Source organism: Mixophyes fleayi, chromosome 2 (assembly GCF_038048845.1).
Source record: "Mixophyes fleayi isolate aMixFle1 chromosome 2, aMixFle1.hap1, whole genome shotgun sequence".
Taxonomy (NCBI): domain Eukaryota; kingdom Metazoa; phylum Chordata; class Amphibia; order Anura; family Limnodynastidae; genus Mixophyes; species Mixophyes fleayi.
This window is the reverse complement of record NC_134403.1, coordinates 145,736,476-145,750,817: the sequence shown is the minus strand read 5'-3', so window position 1 is coordinate 145,750,817 and position 14,342 is coordinate 145,736,476. Positions and strand designations below refer to the sequence as shown.

General features: G+C 38.9%; 2 protein-coding genes across 3 annotated transcripts in view; one reads left to right on the top strand and one right to left on the bottom strand.

Moving 5' to 3' along the window:
- GAS6 (growth arrest specific 6) overlaps positions 1-8,417 on the top strand; it is a 65,510-nt gene extending 57,093 nt beyond the window's left edge. For both annotated transcript variants that reach the window (XM_075200167.1, XM_075200165.1), the window contains 5 exons: positions 697-861; positions 938-1,106; positions 1,520-1,692; positions 6,708-6,933; positions 7,852-8,417. In XM_075200167.1, the coding sequence (XP_075056268.1) occupies positions 697-861; positions 938-1,106; positions 1,520-1,692; positions 6,708-6,933; positions 7,852-8,003 (885 nt within the window). In that variant the 3' untranslated portion in view covers positions 8,004-8,417. The remainder of the gene's footprint in view (positions 1-696; positions 862-937; positions 1,107-1,519; positions 1,693-6,707; positions 6,934-7,851) is intronic.
- An 831-nt stretch (positions 8,418-9,248) lies between these two features.
- The window catches only part of TMEM255B (transmembrane protein 255B), an 88,143-nt gene continuing 83,049 nt past the window's right edge, over positions 9,249-14,342 (bottom strand). The window contains exons 8-9 of the mRNA XM_075198054.1: positions 13,508-13,648; positions 9,249-10,732 (exon numbers count right to left, since the gene is read on the bottom strand). Coding sequence (XP_075054155.1) covers positions 10,565-10,732; positions 13,508-13,648 — 309 coding nt within the window. The 3' untranslated portion in view covers positions 9,249-10,564. The remainder of the gene's footprint in view (positions 10,733-13,507; positions 13,649-14,342) is intronic.

Below are 14,342 nucleotides of genomic sequence, written 5' to 3'. Positions count from 1 at the left end.
TAAACGCTGAACTGAGGATTATACAGCTACCATCAGTGCTTTGCAATTATGGACTAATCCAGTTTACTTAGGGGAAAGCTGAGCAGCGATCGCGGCGTCCGCCTTTACGCGCGTTTCGCTATAAGCTTTAACGAGGCAAGCCGAACTCACGAACTCAGATGATCATTCTCTTTTCTCTGTTTGTTATTTGATTAGTATTTGTTAAATGATCGGGTGCACCCTTCCTCGCTAGATACTATATACTTTCAAGCAGAAAGTGACATTATAATTAGAGGAAGATGAATGGAGAGCTTGGTGCAGTCTTAACCCTTTGGTAAATCAATATTGCTAATTGCTTATACCTGTTTGGTTAGTATGGGATTATTATTGTTTATTTATTGTTGTTTATAATGAGCCACAAAACCCGCAGCGCCATACAGTGAGGATATAGCACAACACAGATCTTTGCACCATGTGCTAGACCATTCTTGCTGGCATAATCTTGCTTTCAGATTGTGTGATGTCATTAAGATATGACGATGTATGTAATAAGGCAGGAATAAACGTTTAACCTGTTGGATGTGTCTGTCACTGTTTTTGGACATCATAGACTTGATTGTATCATGTCAGGATTGAATGTTGGCGTGGAGCATGCTGTTCAATATGTTTGGTCTTCCCTCCGATTATTAAATAGTATTTTTCTTTTTTCCTCTGCAGATTTCTGTTGAGGAATTGCACCGTAATATAGTAATTAAAGTCAACAAAGATGCAGTCATGAAAATAGCGGTGTCTGGAGATCTGTTTACACTTGACAAAGGATTACACCAACTTAATTTGACAGTTGGAGGAATTCCCTTTAAAAGCAGTGAGCTCATTCAGCCAGTAAGTGCCACCATAAAGACAATAACTATATAAAGACTGATGCTGTTCTGATGTGCTAACCCGTGTCTGCTCTCAGATCAACCCACGTCTGGATGGCTGTATGCGGGGCTGGAATTGGCTGAACGGAGATGACTCCTCTATACAAGAGGCTGTGCGGATGACTGAAAAGATGCAGTGTTTCCTGATTGCAGGAAGAGGATCTTATTATCCAGGAAGAGGATTTGCACTCTTCCTCATTGATTACAGTAAATTTGTTTTGACCTTACTGCCTATATTTCCTTACTGAACTTTCTGTAAAAAAAAAAGCATTCAAATGCTGTTAATTTCTCTTATACCATCTATGTAACCCTCCTACCAATGTTCAAAGTGCATATTTTCTCTACTGTTTTGATAAAATCTCTGTTGTATTACAATAGGCACTGCTTTAGCTGGATAATTGGTGTTCAGAATGTTTTATTGTAATGTATCATCAATAACAGTTCTACTTGTGTAGCTAATTAAGGCACATGGAATGCTATAAAAGCATCATCTGACCTTATGTTATCAGAAACAAACTTAGTAGCAGAAGCATGAGAAATACGGCAACCAGAAATCAGAATTGAATTCTAAACACCATTCGGAATACATACTCATGTGACATTTTTCTGATTTCTTGTAGTGAATTTATCTAATAAGGACGACTATGAGCCAAACTGGATAGTAGATGTCAGTGCAGAGATAAATCCAGCAACAGATACTGGAGTGCTCTTTGCTCTTGTATCGGAAGATAAAGAAGTCATCCTGTCACTAGCACTTGTTGATTATCATTCTACCACAAAAGTGAAACAGCAGGTAATCCTTCACCTAGATGTCATGCACCCTGTGGTTCTCATTCATTACACTGTTTTCTTTTTTGTTTATGTGAGTTATACAGAAAGTAATACATTCATAGTTCAGAGGTGAATAAACAAACAAGGGCACTTTATTTAAAATTTGACTGTTAAAAGTCGAATGTCAGACTGTCAAAGTCTGTTAACTGCACTTTCACACTTAGGAGTTTTACAATAAATGGGTTTATACTGCAAATGTTATTCCATATAGAACTAAATGGTGTGCTGTGTTTTTTTTTTTTTTTTTTATCTGTATTGGTAAAGCAGAACACACTTTTCTAGTAGGGTTCTGACAGATATCGTTCCTGGGTTTCTGTGATGAACAACAATGGATGATCTGGCACTCAGTGAGTGATGGTGGACCATTCTATCCTTTTATTTAACCATTGGAGACAGTCATATAATATTTTGTAGTGTATATCAACAATTATTTTATATCAAGAAAGGTGAGCTGAACTGCAGAATAAACGTTAATAGATAATTTGGTGGTATTTGGTCTTCCTACACAAAATGCTATAAGGGTCCACTGTAAGGTGCTGTGAACCTACCCCCACAACTTACATCTGTGAGAATATAGTACATTTTTCATGATTCTTTATAAATTTTTGTTTTTATTTGTTCCCACCTTTGTGGGGGTTTCAAATAAGTCACCACTAGTGACCAGTAGACGGTGTGCTCACATCATTTGCGACATTGGCAATGCTTCAATCTGTAAGCAGGACTTATAAGATATATAAGAGAAGATGACTGTGGATGGTAAGCAACCACTGGCCCTTCTGCTCTTTACATTTCTGGGCATCTTGTCATAAAAAGTGGTTAGTATTACTGCCTGCACTGGGGCCATGAGTTCAGTTCTGACCAAGGTCCTATCTTTAAAATATACTAGTAGGTTAATTTTCATCTGACAAAATTAGCCCTAGTATACATTCATGTGATTATTTTTATATATATATATATATATATATATATATATATATATATATATATATATATATATATATATATATATATATATATATATATATATATATCCTAAGTCTACACTAGGACAGGTGCTGATGTGGATTGGTGTGTTGTGATTAAATATTGTCTACACACTGTTTGATTTGTAGGTGCTATGTAAATAGTAATAAATTGTTAAGCATCCTAATTATATTCTCCTTTGCTGTAACACATGCTAAGTATTATTTACTGTACTGTCCTCCATGCTTTTACCACAGTATGCCATGTTTTTTAAATTGACATATTTATAATAACATATGAAAATAGCTTCAATAAAGCTCCACTTCTTAATTTGCATAAGAACACCTGCTAAATTTCCCCAGCACAATTTACATGCCACTTTGGACAGCTCCAATTTTTGTTTGTGCCTCTGACCTTTGTCTGCTTCACGAATTTTAAATATGCACAGTTTTTATCTTTGCAATAATCAGTGATGCTTATACCTGCATCAGCATCCAGCACAACAGCTCAACTTGTCAGGAATATAGTTTGTAAAATGATGTCTTTGACCTTTAGGACCTATAAATCGCCCGTGTGTTTGCAAAGTGGATAAAAGCTTTACAGTAGTCTGAGATATTTGATGACTTCCCAAGACACAAATGGACACAAGCGTCAGCAATTACTGAATGTTTGTCTCCGTTAATACCCAGTCTTGGTTTATTACTGTGTTTGTACTTCGTAGCGCTTTACGACTGTGTACAGAGTTATAATGTTATAAAATGAGATTTAAAACCATGTTTGTTATGTTCTGGAGGCCACATAACCACCACACTGAGGGCCTGATTAATCAAGAAATGTAAATGCTGATCTTTGGGAGTATAATCCATAAATTTGATCTGCCCATGCCCAGAACATGACCATATACAACTAAACGCAGCAACATTCATTCATTCAATTAATCTTCATACGCAAAGGACACTTACTACAGCTTACAAATTCTGGGAGGGAACGGGGCGGGGAAGGAGCATTCACCCATAGTTAATGTACAGTAAAGGCATGGCAAACATGAGTGCACGCAGCCTCGTCTGATTCAAGCTGTGGGCATCTCAAATGTCCAGACTGGTCTAAGTACTGATTACTAGTGATGACAGTCTATGGTGGATGCTATAACGTGTGTTTGCAATCAGGAGCAACTGTAAGAATGTATTTTATGTTCAGTAGACATTAAAAACATCTTAATAAATTTGTTTTGTTGGAATAAAAACTAAATAAAAAAAACATGTTTAAATGTTTTATCATTAATGCCTATATTAACAGGTGACATTAACTGAATATTTTTTTCCATGCATTTTTTTGCAAATTTATAATCCACATAGGTATTGGACATATCCTGCAATGTCCTATGTAGTAGATCTGAGCCAACCTACGCCTGAATTCATCAGCACACATATCTTCAGATCCACTCCTTGTTGGATTCAGGCATGCGTGTGCCCGATTTTCGTGAGTGTTTAAAATAAACGCACATTGCGCTCAGTATGCGTGAATTGATGAATCGGGCCCTGAATTTTTATTGCAAATAAAAGACCACATTTATTATTTATTTATTCATTTATTTTAAAAAAAGCATTGTAATAGCTGCAGCCCATGACTGTTTTATCAACATCAGAACTGCACTGATTGAGCAAATTATTTATAAAGTGATCTGAGATCCCAGACCAGCTCACTTTGTAGTCTAAAGTACATCAGCCCTTCTGGCAAGTACCACAGGTGCAAATTCCCTTTCACTTCTGTTGTCACTTGCAAATCTATGACCAGATGTCAATATATCTTATTGCAATGAATTGCACTCTAATTTTCCAGTACACTAGCAGTCTAATACAATGAATGTGGTGTTAGATGGCTAATATAGTTAATAAATGTCACATTATCTTAACATCCTTTGTTTACTCTGAATGCTGATTGACATAATCTATTAATAGATGATGTATCTGTATAGATAGGCCTAGATCTACAGTTTTTCACTCAAGGTGACTGTACCGCCTTATACCCTCACCCCTTGAACATTGTAATTCTTCATGGTCCAATCCCTCGCAGTACTCCATCTTCCTAAATTAAGTAAGTTTAGAACTAATTCAGCCTATTGTAATTGTTATTACGAAAATAGTAAATTATTTATCTACAAAAACAGAATAAAACCAGTGATATGTAAGTGAGGAGGGGCTCACATCTGGATGCCTAGGCTTGGACTGAGTTGGTCTAGGAGTGAGATGAAGTTCTGTTGCTGATGACTGATGTCTGCTCTCTGTCCGTCTGCTTCCTTAAGAGTAAGGTCAGCCCAAGAATATAGCCACACTCTACAAACTCAGCATAGCCAAAGTTATACGTAATTTACAAAAGGATTTGACATGTTGGGAGTGCCTTAATTTCTCTTCTCTTGGTAGGATAACTTCTTTAAGATGGTGTCATTTCCCAAATTGTTCTATCCTTTACAAACTTTGTCTCTCTTGCTCGCTGGCAAAGATGTCAAAACTATTCCATACCTTTATTTGAGGGAGTGGGGGGGGACGGGGGACATATGTCATTCATGTGAAGCTGCAACAACATAAAGCTAATGATGGTATTACCTTCACAAATATAGTTCATTACAGTCATGTATTCCCCTAGTAGCCAAGGTAATATGTGAATTAGATATAATTTGCTAATTAGTAAACCTAAGGCTGGAATTAAGGGAAGGGAAGATAGGCAGCCGCTTTGACTGCCAGGTGCCATTGCAATAGGGCTTGGCACAGATTGTATTGAAGCAGCATAACTCACTACTTTCCCAATGCCTTTTCAGATTCAGAACACAGAGGGCCTGATTCATTACCAAACGGGAAAACAAACGTAATGTGCATCTTTTTAAAAACGCATGTGCATCAAGTATACTCACATCCGTATTCAACAAGGAGCGGATGTGAAGAAATGTCTGGTGGTGAATACGAGCCTAGATACACTCTGCTCTAATAGAAAGGACACTGCAGGATACATTCGATACATATGTGCAATATCAAGTCACAAAAGAACACAGAAAAAAAGTAAAAAAAAATTAATGTCGCCTGTTAATATAGTAATTTAACAACAAAACATTACAAAATAAGTTGAGTTTTTTTGTGGGGGGGATCTGTGAAATACATTTATTGGGGTGTAATTTATGTCTGCTGTACATAAAATAATTTTTACATTTGCTCCTGATTGCAAACACATGTTCTAGCATGTAAACATAGCCATCATCACTAGTAATCGCCACTTAACACCTGACCTGTAGCTGGTGCAAGTGATACGACAGAAGATCACGTACCTTTTGAGGTGCCCAAGGCTTGAATCTGACACTGCTGCTTGTGCTCTAGCTTGGCATGCCCTTACTGTACAATGACTACTTGCATACGCCCATTCCCCTCCCTGTTCCACCTCTGAAATCATAGGCTGTAGTAACGGTCCTTTTTGCGATACGCCAGTTACGCTCCTTAATGAATCAGGCCAAAAATCTGACATAGTTGTCGCGCAATATTACTGACCAACTACAGATACATTATACTGTATAAAAGCAGTCCTGCTGTTTGGCATCTTTGCCTTAGCTACCAAAACACCAATATATAAATCCAGCCGGGTGGCGACTATTCAGTTCCAGGGCCATCTTTTCCATTGGGCACGATAGGCAGCTGCCCGGGGGCCCCACGGGCAAGGGGGCCCCATTGTCACGGCTCTTAATGAGTATAAATAATCCTGCAAAAGAAAAAAACCTGCAAAAAAAACCTTCAAGGGTCACTGAGCAAGTACATCTATCTATCTCTATCTCTATATATCTATATCTATATCTGTATACATCTATATATCTATATCTAGGGGCCCCGGTGCACTGCTTTGCCCGGGGGCCCATAATGTTTTTAAGATGGCCCTGTTCAGTTCTTTCTGTTGATTTTTATAAAGCAGGTTAGCTGAGGATTCGCTCCTTCTTACTAGTGATGACTGATTTGTCACTTTAATTCTCCTCTGCAGTTCATCGTCCTGTCTGTAGAAAACACTGTAGTTTGTCAGTTAGAAGTAAATGTCTGTGATAAAGAACATGTTGTGGAGATCTCTGCAAGCAAAGACCAAATACTCCTTTCTTTTGATGGGACACTTGGACAAATGGAATTGCAAGATTCAGAATTACAGATCATTCTCTCTACCTTAAATTATAATTTGCAGCGTGGAGTAAATACCTATGTAGGAGGATTGCCAGGTAAATATGTTTTGTTTTTTGTTTTAAATATCTTTTATACTTTTTTTTTTTTAAACCTACTCTTTTCTGGGGTATTAACCAGTAGGAATCAGCCTTCAAGATTTGGTTGGATGGAGCTGAAACCTTACTTGCTCAGCCGATTGAATCTTAATTTCCTTGCTGTTTAAGTTTGTAGATGGCTGAGTTATTGCTTCAAGGGGTTAAATTTACAATCAAGCTTTCATTATTTAGGCCCCTCCAGCTTAATTTTACTGTCCAAATTAGGCTTTAGATTTGTTTTGAAATACAGCAAAATATTATTTAAAAGGTTACTGAATTCCCCAAACAATGGATTGGATATGGTGGCAAATGCGGCCTTAAGATGACCGCAGATGGCCTCTCAATGACAACAGAAGTGATCTGGTTGCTCAGCCTGAACGCCAAATGACCAGATCTCATATAATTTGCCACCTACATGTTTGACCAAATTGGACTCCGATCCTGTCAGGGTCCCGGCAGGATCATACCATGTGTGGCCACATTTCAATATACATGGGAGTAAGAGAAACTCCATGTAATACAACAGAAAATTGGTCCCAGCCTAGAAGACTTTACTATCTGGTTATATAATGTAATGATCATAGTTTGGGTTTAATGACTGAATCCTCTAAACAGAAACCACATCCTTTTACTTGGTCATGTGAATGTAGGGGGAAAAAATCTGAAAACAAGTCTTCCTTACTACTGACCACTGGATGGTATTATAAGTTATATCCAGCTTTGGAAATATTTCTGCCCAATTACAAATCAGTAGTTAGATCTCAGGATGCCATGCAAAAGATTTTCAACATGATAATGCAATCCAGCATCAATATTCAGCTACATGGTAACATTTTCCTTTGTTGTTGCGTTGATGACATTTTCTTCTGCACTGTACAGATGTGGATGTTACTCGCACCACGGTGACTGCATTTTATCATGGCTGCATGACCATAAAGGTTCAGCAAAAGACCCTGGACTTGGATGAGGCTGTGTACAAGCACAATGACATCACTTCCCACTCGTGTCCTCCTGTTAGGTCAGGCAAATAGGTTGCTCACACCATTTTTTTTTTTTTTTTAAACCCAAGTATCATATTTTTTATATATGTATAAATTATTCTGACTATTGCAGTATTGTGTGTGTATAGTTTCGTAAAACACTGAACTTATGTAAGACCTACTGATTTTTACATTGTGTCAAACCGTTTATGACAATAGTACCCCCTGCCTTATTGGTTAAGGATTGTAATATATTGTAAATATTTTAAAGAAAAATTAATGTTAATTACAAAAAAACATGTGCAGCAAGTTCCTTACAGATGATTGTATTCAAAGTACAACGGAGAACTGTGGTATTATTGATGTTGTAGCAAATATATGCAAAACTGGAAATGTGCTTTATTTTTAATGGCAAACACTGCTTTTTAATTAACAATTGAAATAAAATGATTTCCAAAAAAGAAAGTTACAATTATATATATATATATATATATATATATATATATTATAATATTTGTATCTGCTATACACACTATCAATGCTGCTGGAAAAAGGATGATGACATTTAATTGGCACAGAGAACCTGTGTGTTGAAAATGAATATTCCTTAAATACACCAAGCAGTGTAGCTGAAAATAATGTGTTATATTTAGTGTCTTTAACATATGAAGCTGATGTAACGGGTCCCTAATGCCGCAACAAGGCCAGGGCTGCAAGCCCAGGCTGAAATCTATTGCCAGTCCTATGTATTACCAACGTTGAAATGGGCTCATCTCATTACTGTACATGGATAAATTCCATGGAAAAATAGTTGCTATAGTTTTTCAGTTTAGTGTAATATTTTTTTCTCTATTTTTCTAATGATCTGGTACGTGCATTTGGAGTTGGAATCCTATCCTGTATAATTTACTGAAAGTGACATCTGCGGCAGCACATGGACATGCTGTAAATCCTTTCCTGCTGCCATCTGAGTTGAAACCATTATCTATGTCTTTGCTAAATGCCTGAAGCTGTAGCATTACACAGGTGTGAGCATGTTAATTATAGTATTAACATGTGTTGCAGTATGTTTATCAGATTGGAAACAAAGCTACAGAAGGCCTCACAATGGTTATCAATAGACTATGAAAAACTGCAACTGGGTAATCTTGATGGGCTAAAAAAGTGCAAAGTGCTTTAGCCACTGGGAAAATGTATTGTTGCCGTATTGGTCATCTCAAACTACGTTTACCACAAAGCAACACACAAGTGCAGACTTTGAAGGACAAGAAAAATGTAAGAACACAATTAGCCTTGCAGACTTTTGTATGAAATTTACTTGAATAATGAAACATGCATAAGGAACACACAGATATATTTGTTTATTATACAATCATTTAAAAGCTGTATTCCATGGTGCTGAGCTGCTGCCACTATACATCTGCCTGTGGTGTGTTTCATTACAGTCACCTTCTTGTGATCATATGCTTCAGATTTATGGGAAATCCTAGCAATATGTTCATATTTTCTTTTATATCACCATAAAACCTCTTCTATCAAAACAATGTGAGTCAAACAACAGAGTTGAGGTATGAGGTACTTCTGAGGGGTTATACATATGTATGTGGTGCATTGCCTTCCTCTGGGTTTACTGGAAAGTGAACACAGTTTAGTGGACATAAAAATAGTGATCTATGAGGAATGCTTTGGGACTGATGCAGAGTGGGCTATACGTCAGTTTGCATAGTATATCTTCTGTGAGATCAATCTGAGCATGGCGAGAAAGTCTGCGCATTCATATGCATCTATGTAGACTTGCGCCTATCTGGCACTTGCGCCTGGGTGCGTCTGGAGAGGCAGGACAGGGTTAGGAACGGACAATTCAATGTTGGCCAAATACAGTAAAGGCGTGTTTACCCAAACTCGGACCTGCACAAAAACGCATATACGCCTGTTAGGAGCAGGTGCAGAAGCACACTGATGATAATGACTTATCGTAAACCAGGTGCATATGCTGCTTATGCAGGGATGGACGCATACTAAGATGTGTACGGCTTTGCATGTGGGAAGAAATGCACTAATTTTTTAAGTGAAATTTACTCCCATTCTATGGCCAACTCTGCATCAGCCCCTTTATCTATAATCACTGCACGTTGGACGGATTCTAAATGCAGCACTCACTTCATCACTACTTTAGTAATATTTGAGTCATGTAAAGAAAAACTACACAAAAGTATAGGGGGAAACTGCGGCATTTAAGAATTCCATAGTTTAGGACTATGAAATTCTCAGATATTTTGCACTCCAGCTTATCTTATTCCACTTTCATAAGTACCCCCATTGTGTTTTTAATAAAGAGCAGTATCTGCTCTTAAGAAGAACAGTTAATCAAGGACATTAAAGGGGGAATAAAAAATGCACTCCTGCAAATAACAGATAGTAAAACAGTACTGATGCAAAGCTCTGGTTCATCTATCTACTAGACTATTCAGTCACTAACCTCACAATTGGTGTGAACATTTTTCAAGTGAAAAAGGAAAATCTATTTTGGAAGAAAGTGTTTTCACTAGTTCTCCAGGAAGCCCTTTTTATTTCTTGTTTTCCTGCAAGTGTATGTGCTCATGGTCCTTGCATCAAGGAGCATATGGAGGTGGTTTTTCCCCTGTTAGGAGGATGGTGGATGGATACTGTGAATGTGGATTTGAAGCGAGTCCATTCATTGAGTTGGAGTGGGATGGATTTTGGTTGTCATCTGATAAGGAAATATCTGCAGAAGAAGTAGCTGGATAGGAAGCTGATGGCTATAAAACAAGAATTAGATTATAGTAGAAACATAAGTATATGTACACTGCGTAGTGTTAAGTAACTGGTGTCGCCTTTCATAAGAAGTGTCTGATGTTGTGAAAAAAACTGCATATAAACAATAGGCCATCCGTCGTCGATGATGCAAAATGTATGTACAGACCGTCCATAATTTGTCATCCTTACCAGGCACAATTTGGGGGTTGGTCAGCAAAATGACAAACATTATTTAATGTGGATAAAAGGGAAGCCATACATTTGGATCCTACAAATGTGCAGGCAGCTGAAACCCTAAATGGGACACTGTTGATTGAATATACCAATACAAAATTGTAGCATCATGAGAGATATTATTAATTATATTTTACTAAAAGAGCATGTAAGGAAGTATAATTTGGAACCCATGATAAGTATTGAATACAATTTTTGTGCATCAGTCATAAAGAGGTTGTCCACGACTTTAGCATACTCCTGGATTTAGCCAGAGATGGTGAGAAGGGCTTGGGCAACATAATTAAAGATGATTGGACAGGCATTGGCAGTGAGGCATAGGGGAACAAGTTGCTGCTCAAGTGTTGGAGGGAAGATCCTGAAGAAGGAGGCATTGTAAGTGGAGTGGGAGAAGTCTGTGTGACGACACAGCAGAAGGTAGTCAGAAGGATGAGGGCTGACTAGGTTTGTCTGGAAAGCAAAGATTATTGGGCTTAAGGAAGCCATGGAGTATGGAGCTTTTGTTTAATCTGTGTGTGTATTTTATAGGTGTTTGTGTTGAGCTGTATGTCTACAATGACCATCTGTCCATAATAAGGTATGTAATGGACAAACACTTTACTGCTTTGCTTTAGCGTTATTAAGATTACTATGTTTTATTGGAGGCTTTTTGTCTTCAACATGTTTTTATCCTACTTTTCCAATCTCACATATTAGTGGACTTATGAAAACTGGTGCACAGGTTACTGTGCAAAAAAGTGTAATAACCTAGTAAGTTCAAATCAAACACAAATGAAATAAGCATGCAGTATGTTATATAAAAAGGATGAACAGCCCAGTAAACACGAACCCGGACATTTTGACATGGTGTGCTCCTTGCGTATAATGCAATATACCAAAAGAAGATGGTCTTATTTTAAACAAAATACCTGTGTGTCACTATAGTGTAGGCACTGTTGCGTTAACTAAATGTAATTGTTTTTATTTATTCGCCCATGTTCCATTGTAGGTATACAGTGTCGGACTGGGGCATGAAGGGCCCACCGGGGGACTGCAGTGCTAGGGGCCCACCAGAGGGGTTGTGGCCAGCCATCATAGACGCAAGACCAGACACTAGAGGGGGAGTGGTCAGCCCACAAAGGACAGCGAGCACCATAGTGTAGTATATAAAGAATGCAGTGTGTATATAAAGAGTACACAGTCTTGACTTGCCCCTTAGATTGGGCAGAACAGTCACCAAAAATCGGAATTGTCCCACTAGAATCAGAACATCTGACAGACTGCCCTACCTGTTCTTGTCATTTTCACCACCTGTGGCTGCTGGTTTCTTTAGTTGCATCTTGTCTGGATCCTGGAATGTTGGGGGTCCTGTTTGGAAAAAAAAAATGGGTACATTTACAAAATTCCAACCAGCCCTGGCGTTAAATCAATAGGACCCACAATTAATACTTAGGCCTTCCTCTAGCCCCAACATTAAAGTAATAGTATTCCCATTTAATAAATAAACCTATTTCCCTCCCTCCAAACAGCCCCAGCAATAGATTAATAGCATTTATGTATAATAAATATACCTATTTCCCGCAACCGTCACTGCCATTTAAATAATTCATATTTACATTTACTAAATAGACCTCATGCTCCTCAAACTCAGCCCCATATTCAATTAATAGCCCCCAAACCACCCCATCTTAAATTAATAGTCCCCTCTATAAAATTAAATTGCCCCACCTTCACCCCACAAACAAAATAGCACCCATTAGTTAGCCACCACCTACCACACACACACATTACATTGCCACAAACCCGCTGTGCCATCACACATACATTACTGTGATCCTTCATCACCATACTGTGCCTCCTTATGATCACACTGCGCCCTCCATGCTGCTTTGGCCCCCCTTCACACTCTGCCATGCTGCCTTTGCTCCCCCTTCACACTGTGCCATGCTGCCTTTGCTCCCCCTTCACACTGTGCCATGCTGCCTTTGCTCCCCCTTCACTCTCTGCCATGCTGCCTTTGCTCCCCCTTCACACTCTGCTATGCTGCCTTTGTTCCACCTTCACTCTGCGCCATGCTCCCCCTTCACTCTGCGCCATGCTCCCCCCTTGCTTCTGTTCCTTCACTTACCTTTTTTATCGGCTTCTTTCTTCTCTTTTCTTGTCTTCTTCTGTCTTCTTTCTTCTTGCGCCTCCTCTCTGCGCCGTTCTTCACTGAATGTCGGGTGCGATGACGTCACGCCCGACATTCAGTGCGGACGGAGCAGAGAGTAGGGGCGCCGGTGCCGCGATCACGTTTTTTTTTTATTTTAAAGTGTCAGCTTCCCCCTCACCAATGAAGAGGGGAGTGATTAGGGTGGGGGCCTACCGGGGAATAGCCTGGCTCCCCGGCGGGCCAGTCCGACCCTGTAGGTATATGCAAGATATAGACTGCTGGTGGGTTAACATAATACATTTGTTTAATTTGTGAACCCCAGGGCGAAATGTAATATGAAGATCTTATACTATAAATACTCTGATGCTCGACAAAGAAAGTGCAATGCATGAAGGTATTGTAATGGGATTACCTGCAGAGGTAGAGGGTATGATGCATAGGAAGGGAGAGAAGATGTTGGGGAGCAGAACCCAGTGTAGGTTAGGATCTGCTGTGCTGGGTTGTACAAGATCTGCGGGGGAGGCAAGTTAAAGTTGAGTTGGGAATTCGGTGCCTGAAAAACAAAATATATTTTAAGTTAATTGTATTTCATGGAATTGAAAGGGGGCAGAGGCTATGTAAAAGCCTAGATTAGCATTGGAGGGCTTGAAGCTATTCTACTTAAAATTTAATGGCTAAATTTAGCAAAATCATAATATAACTAATATGTAGACAGCTTTGGGGAATAGGCAATAACTAAATATTCTGGGCATATTTAGTTATTTAAGGCATTTTTCAGGAACTATATATTGAAGCAGAGGCCAGCATTTGAGTTGGGATCCACACTATATGGACAAAAGTATTTGGCCACACCTGTTAATTATTGAATTGAGGTGTTCCAATCAGACCCGTTGCCAGAGGTGTATAAAATCAAGCACCTAGCCATGGAGTCCCTATTTGCAAACATTTGTCAATATGTCCCATTGAGTTCTTCAGAATGACCCATTTTGTATCAATCAGGATTCACAGGCGCGATTACGCGCGCCCGCATGGGTCCCGGTACCGCAACATTGAAGAGTTCCGAACTTACACTGGCATTAATGTAAGCACAAAAACTGTGGGTTGGGAGCTTAATGCTAGGGGTTTCCATGGTCGAGCAGCTGCCTGCAAGCCTCACATCACCAAGACCAATGCCAAGCATCAGATGGAGTGGTGTAAAGCACACAGAGACTGGACTGTGGAGAAGTGGAAATGTGTTCTGTGGAGTG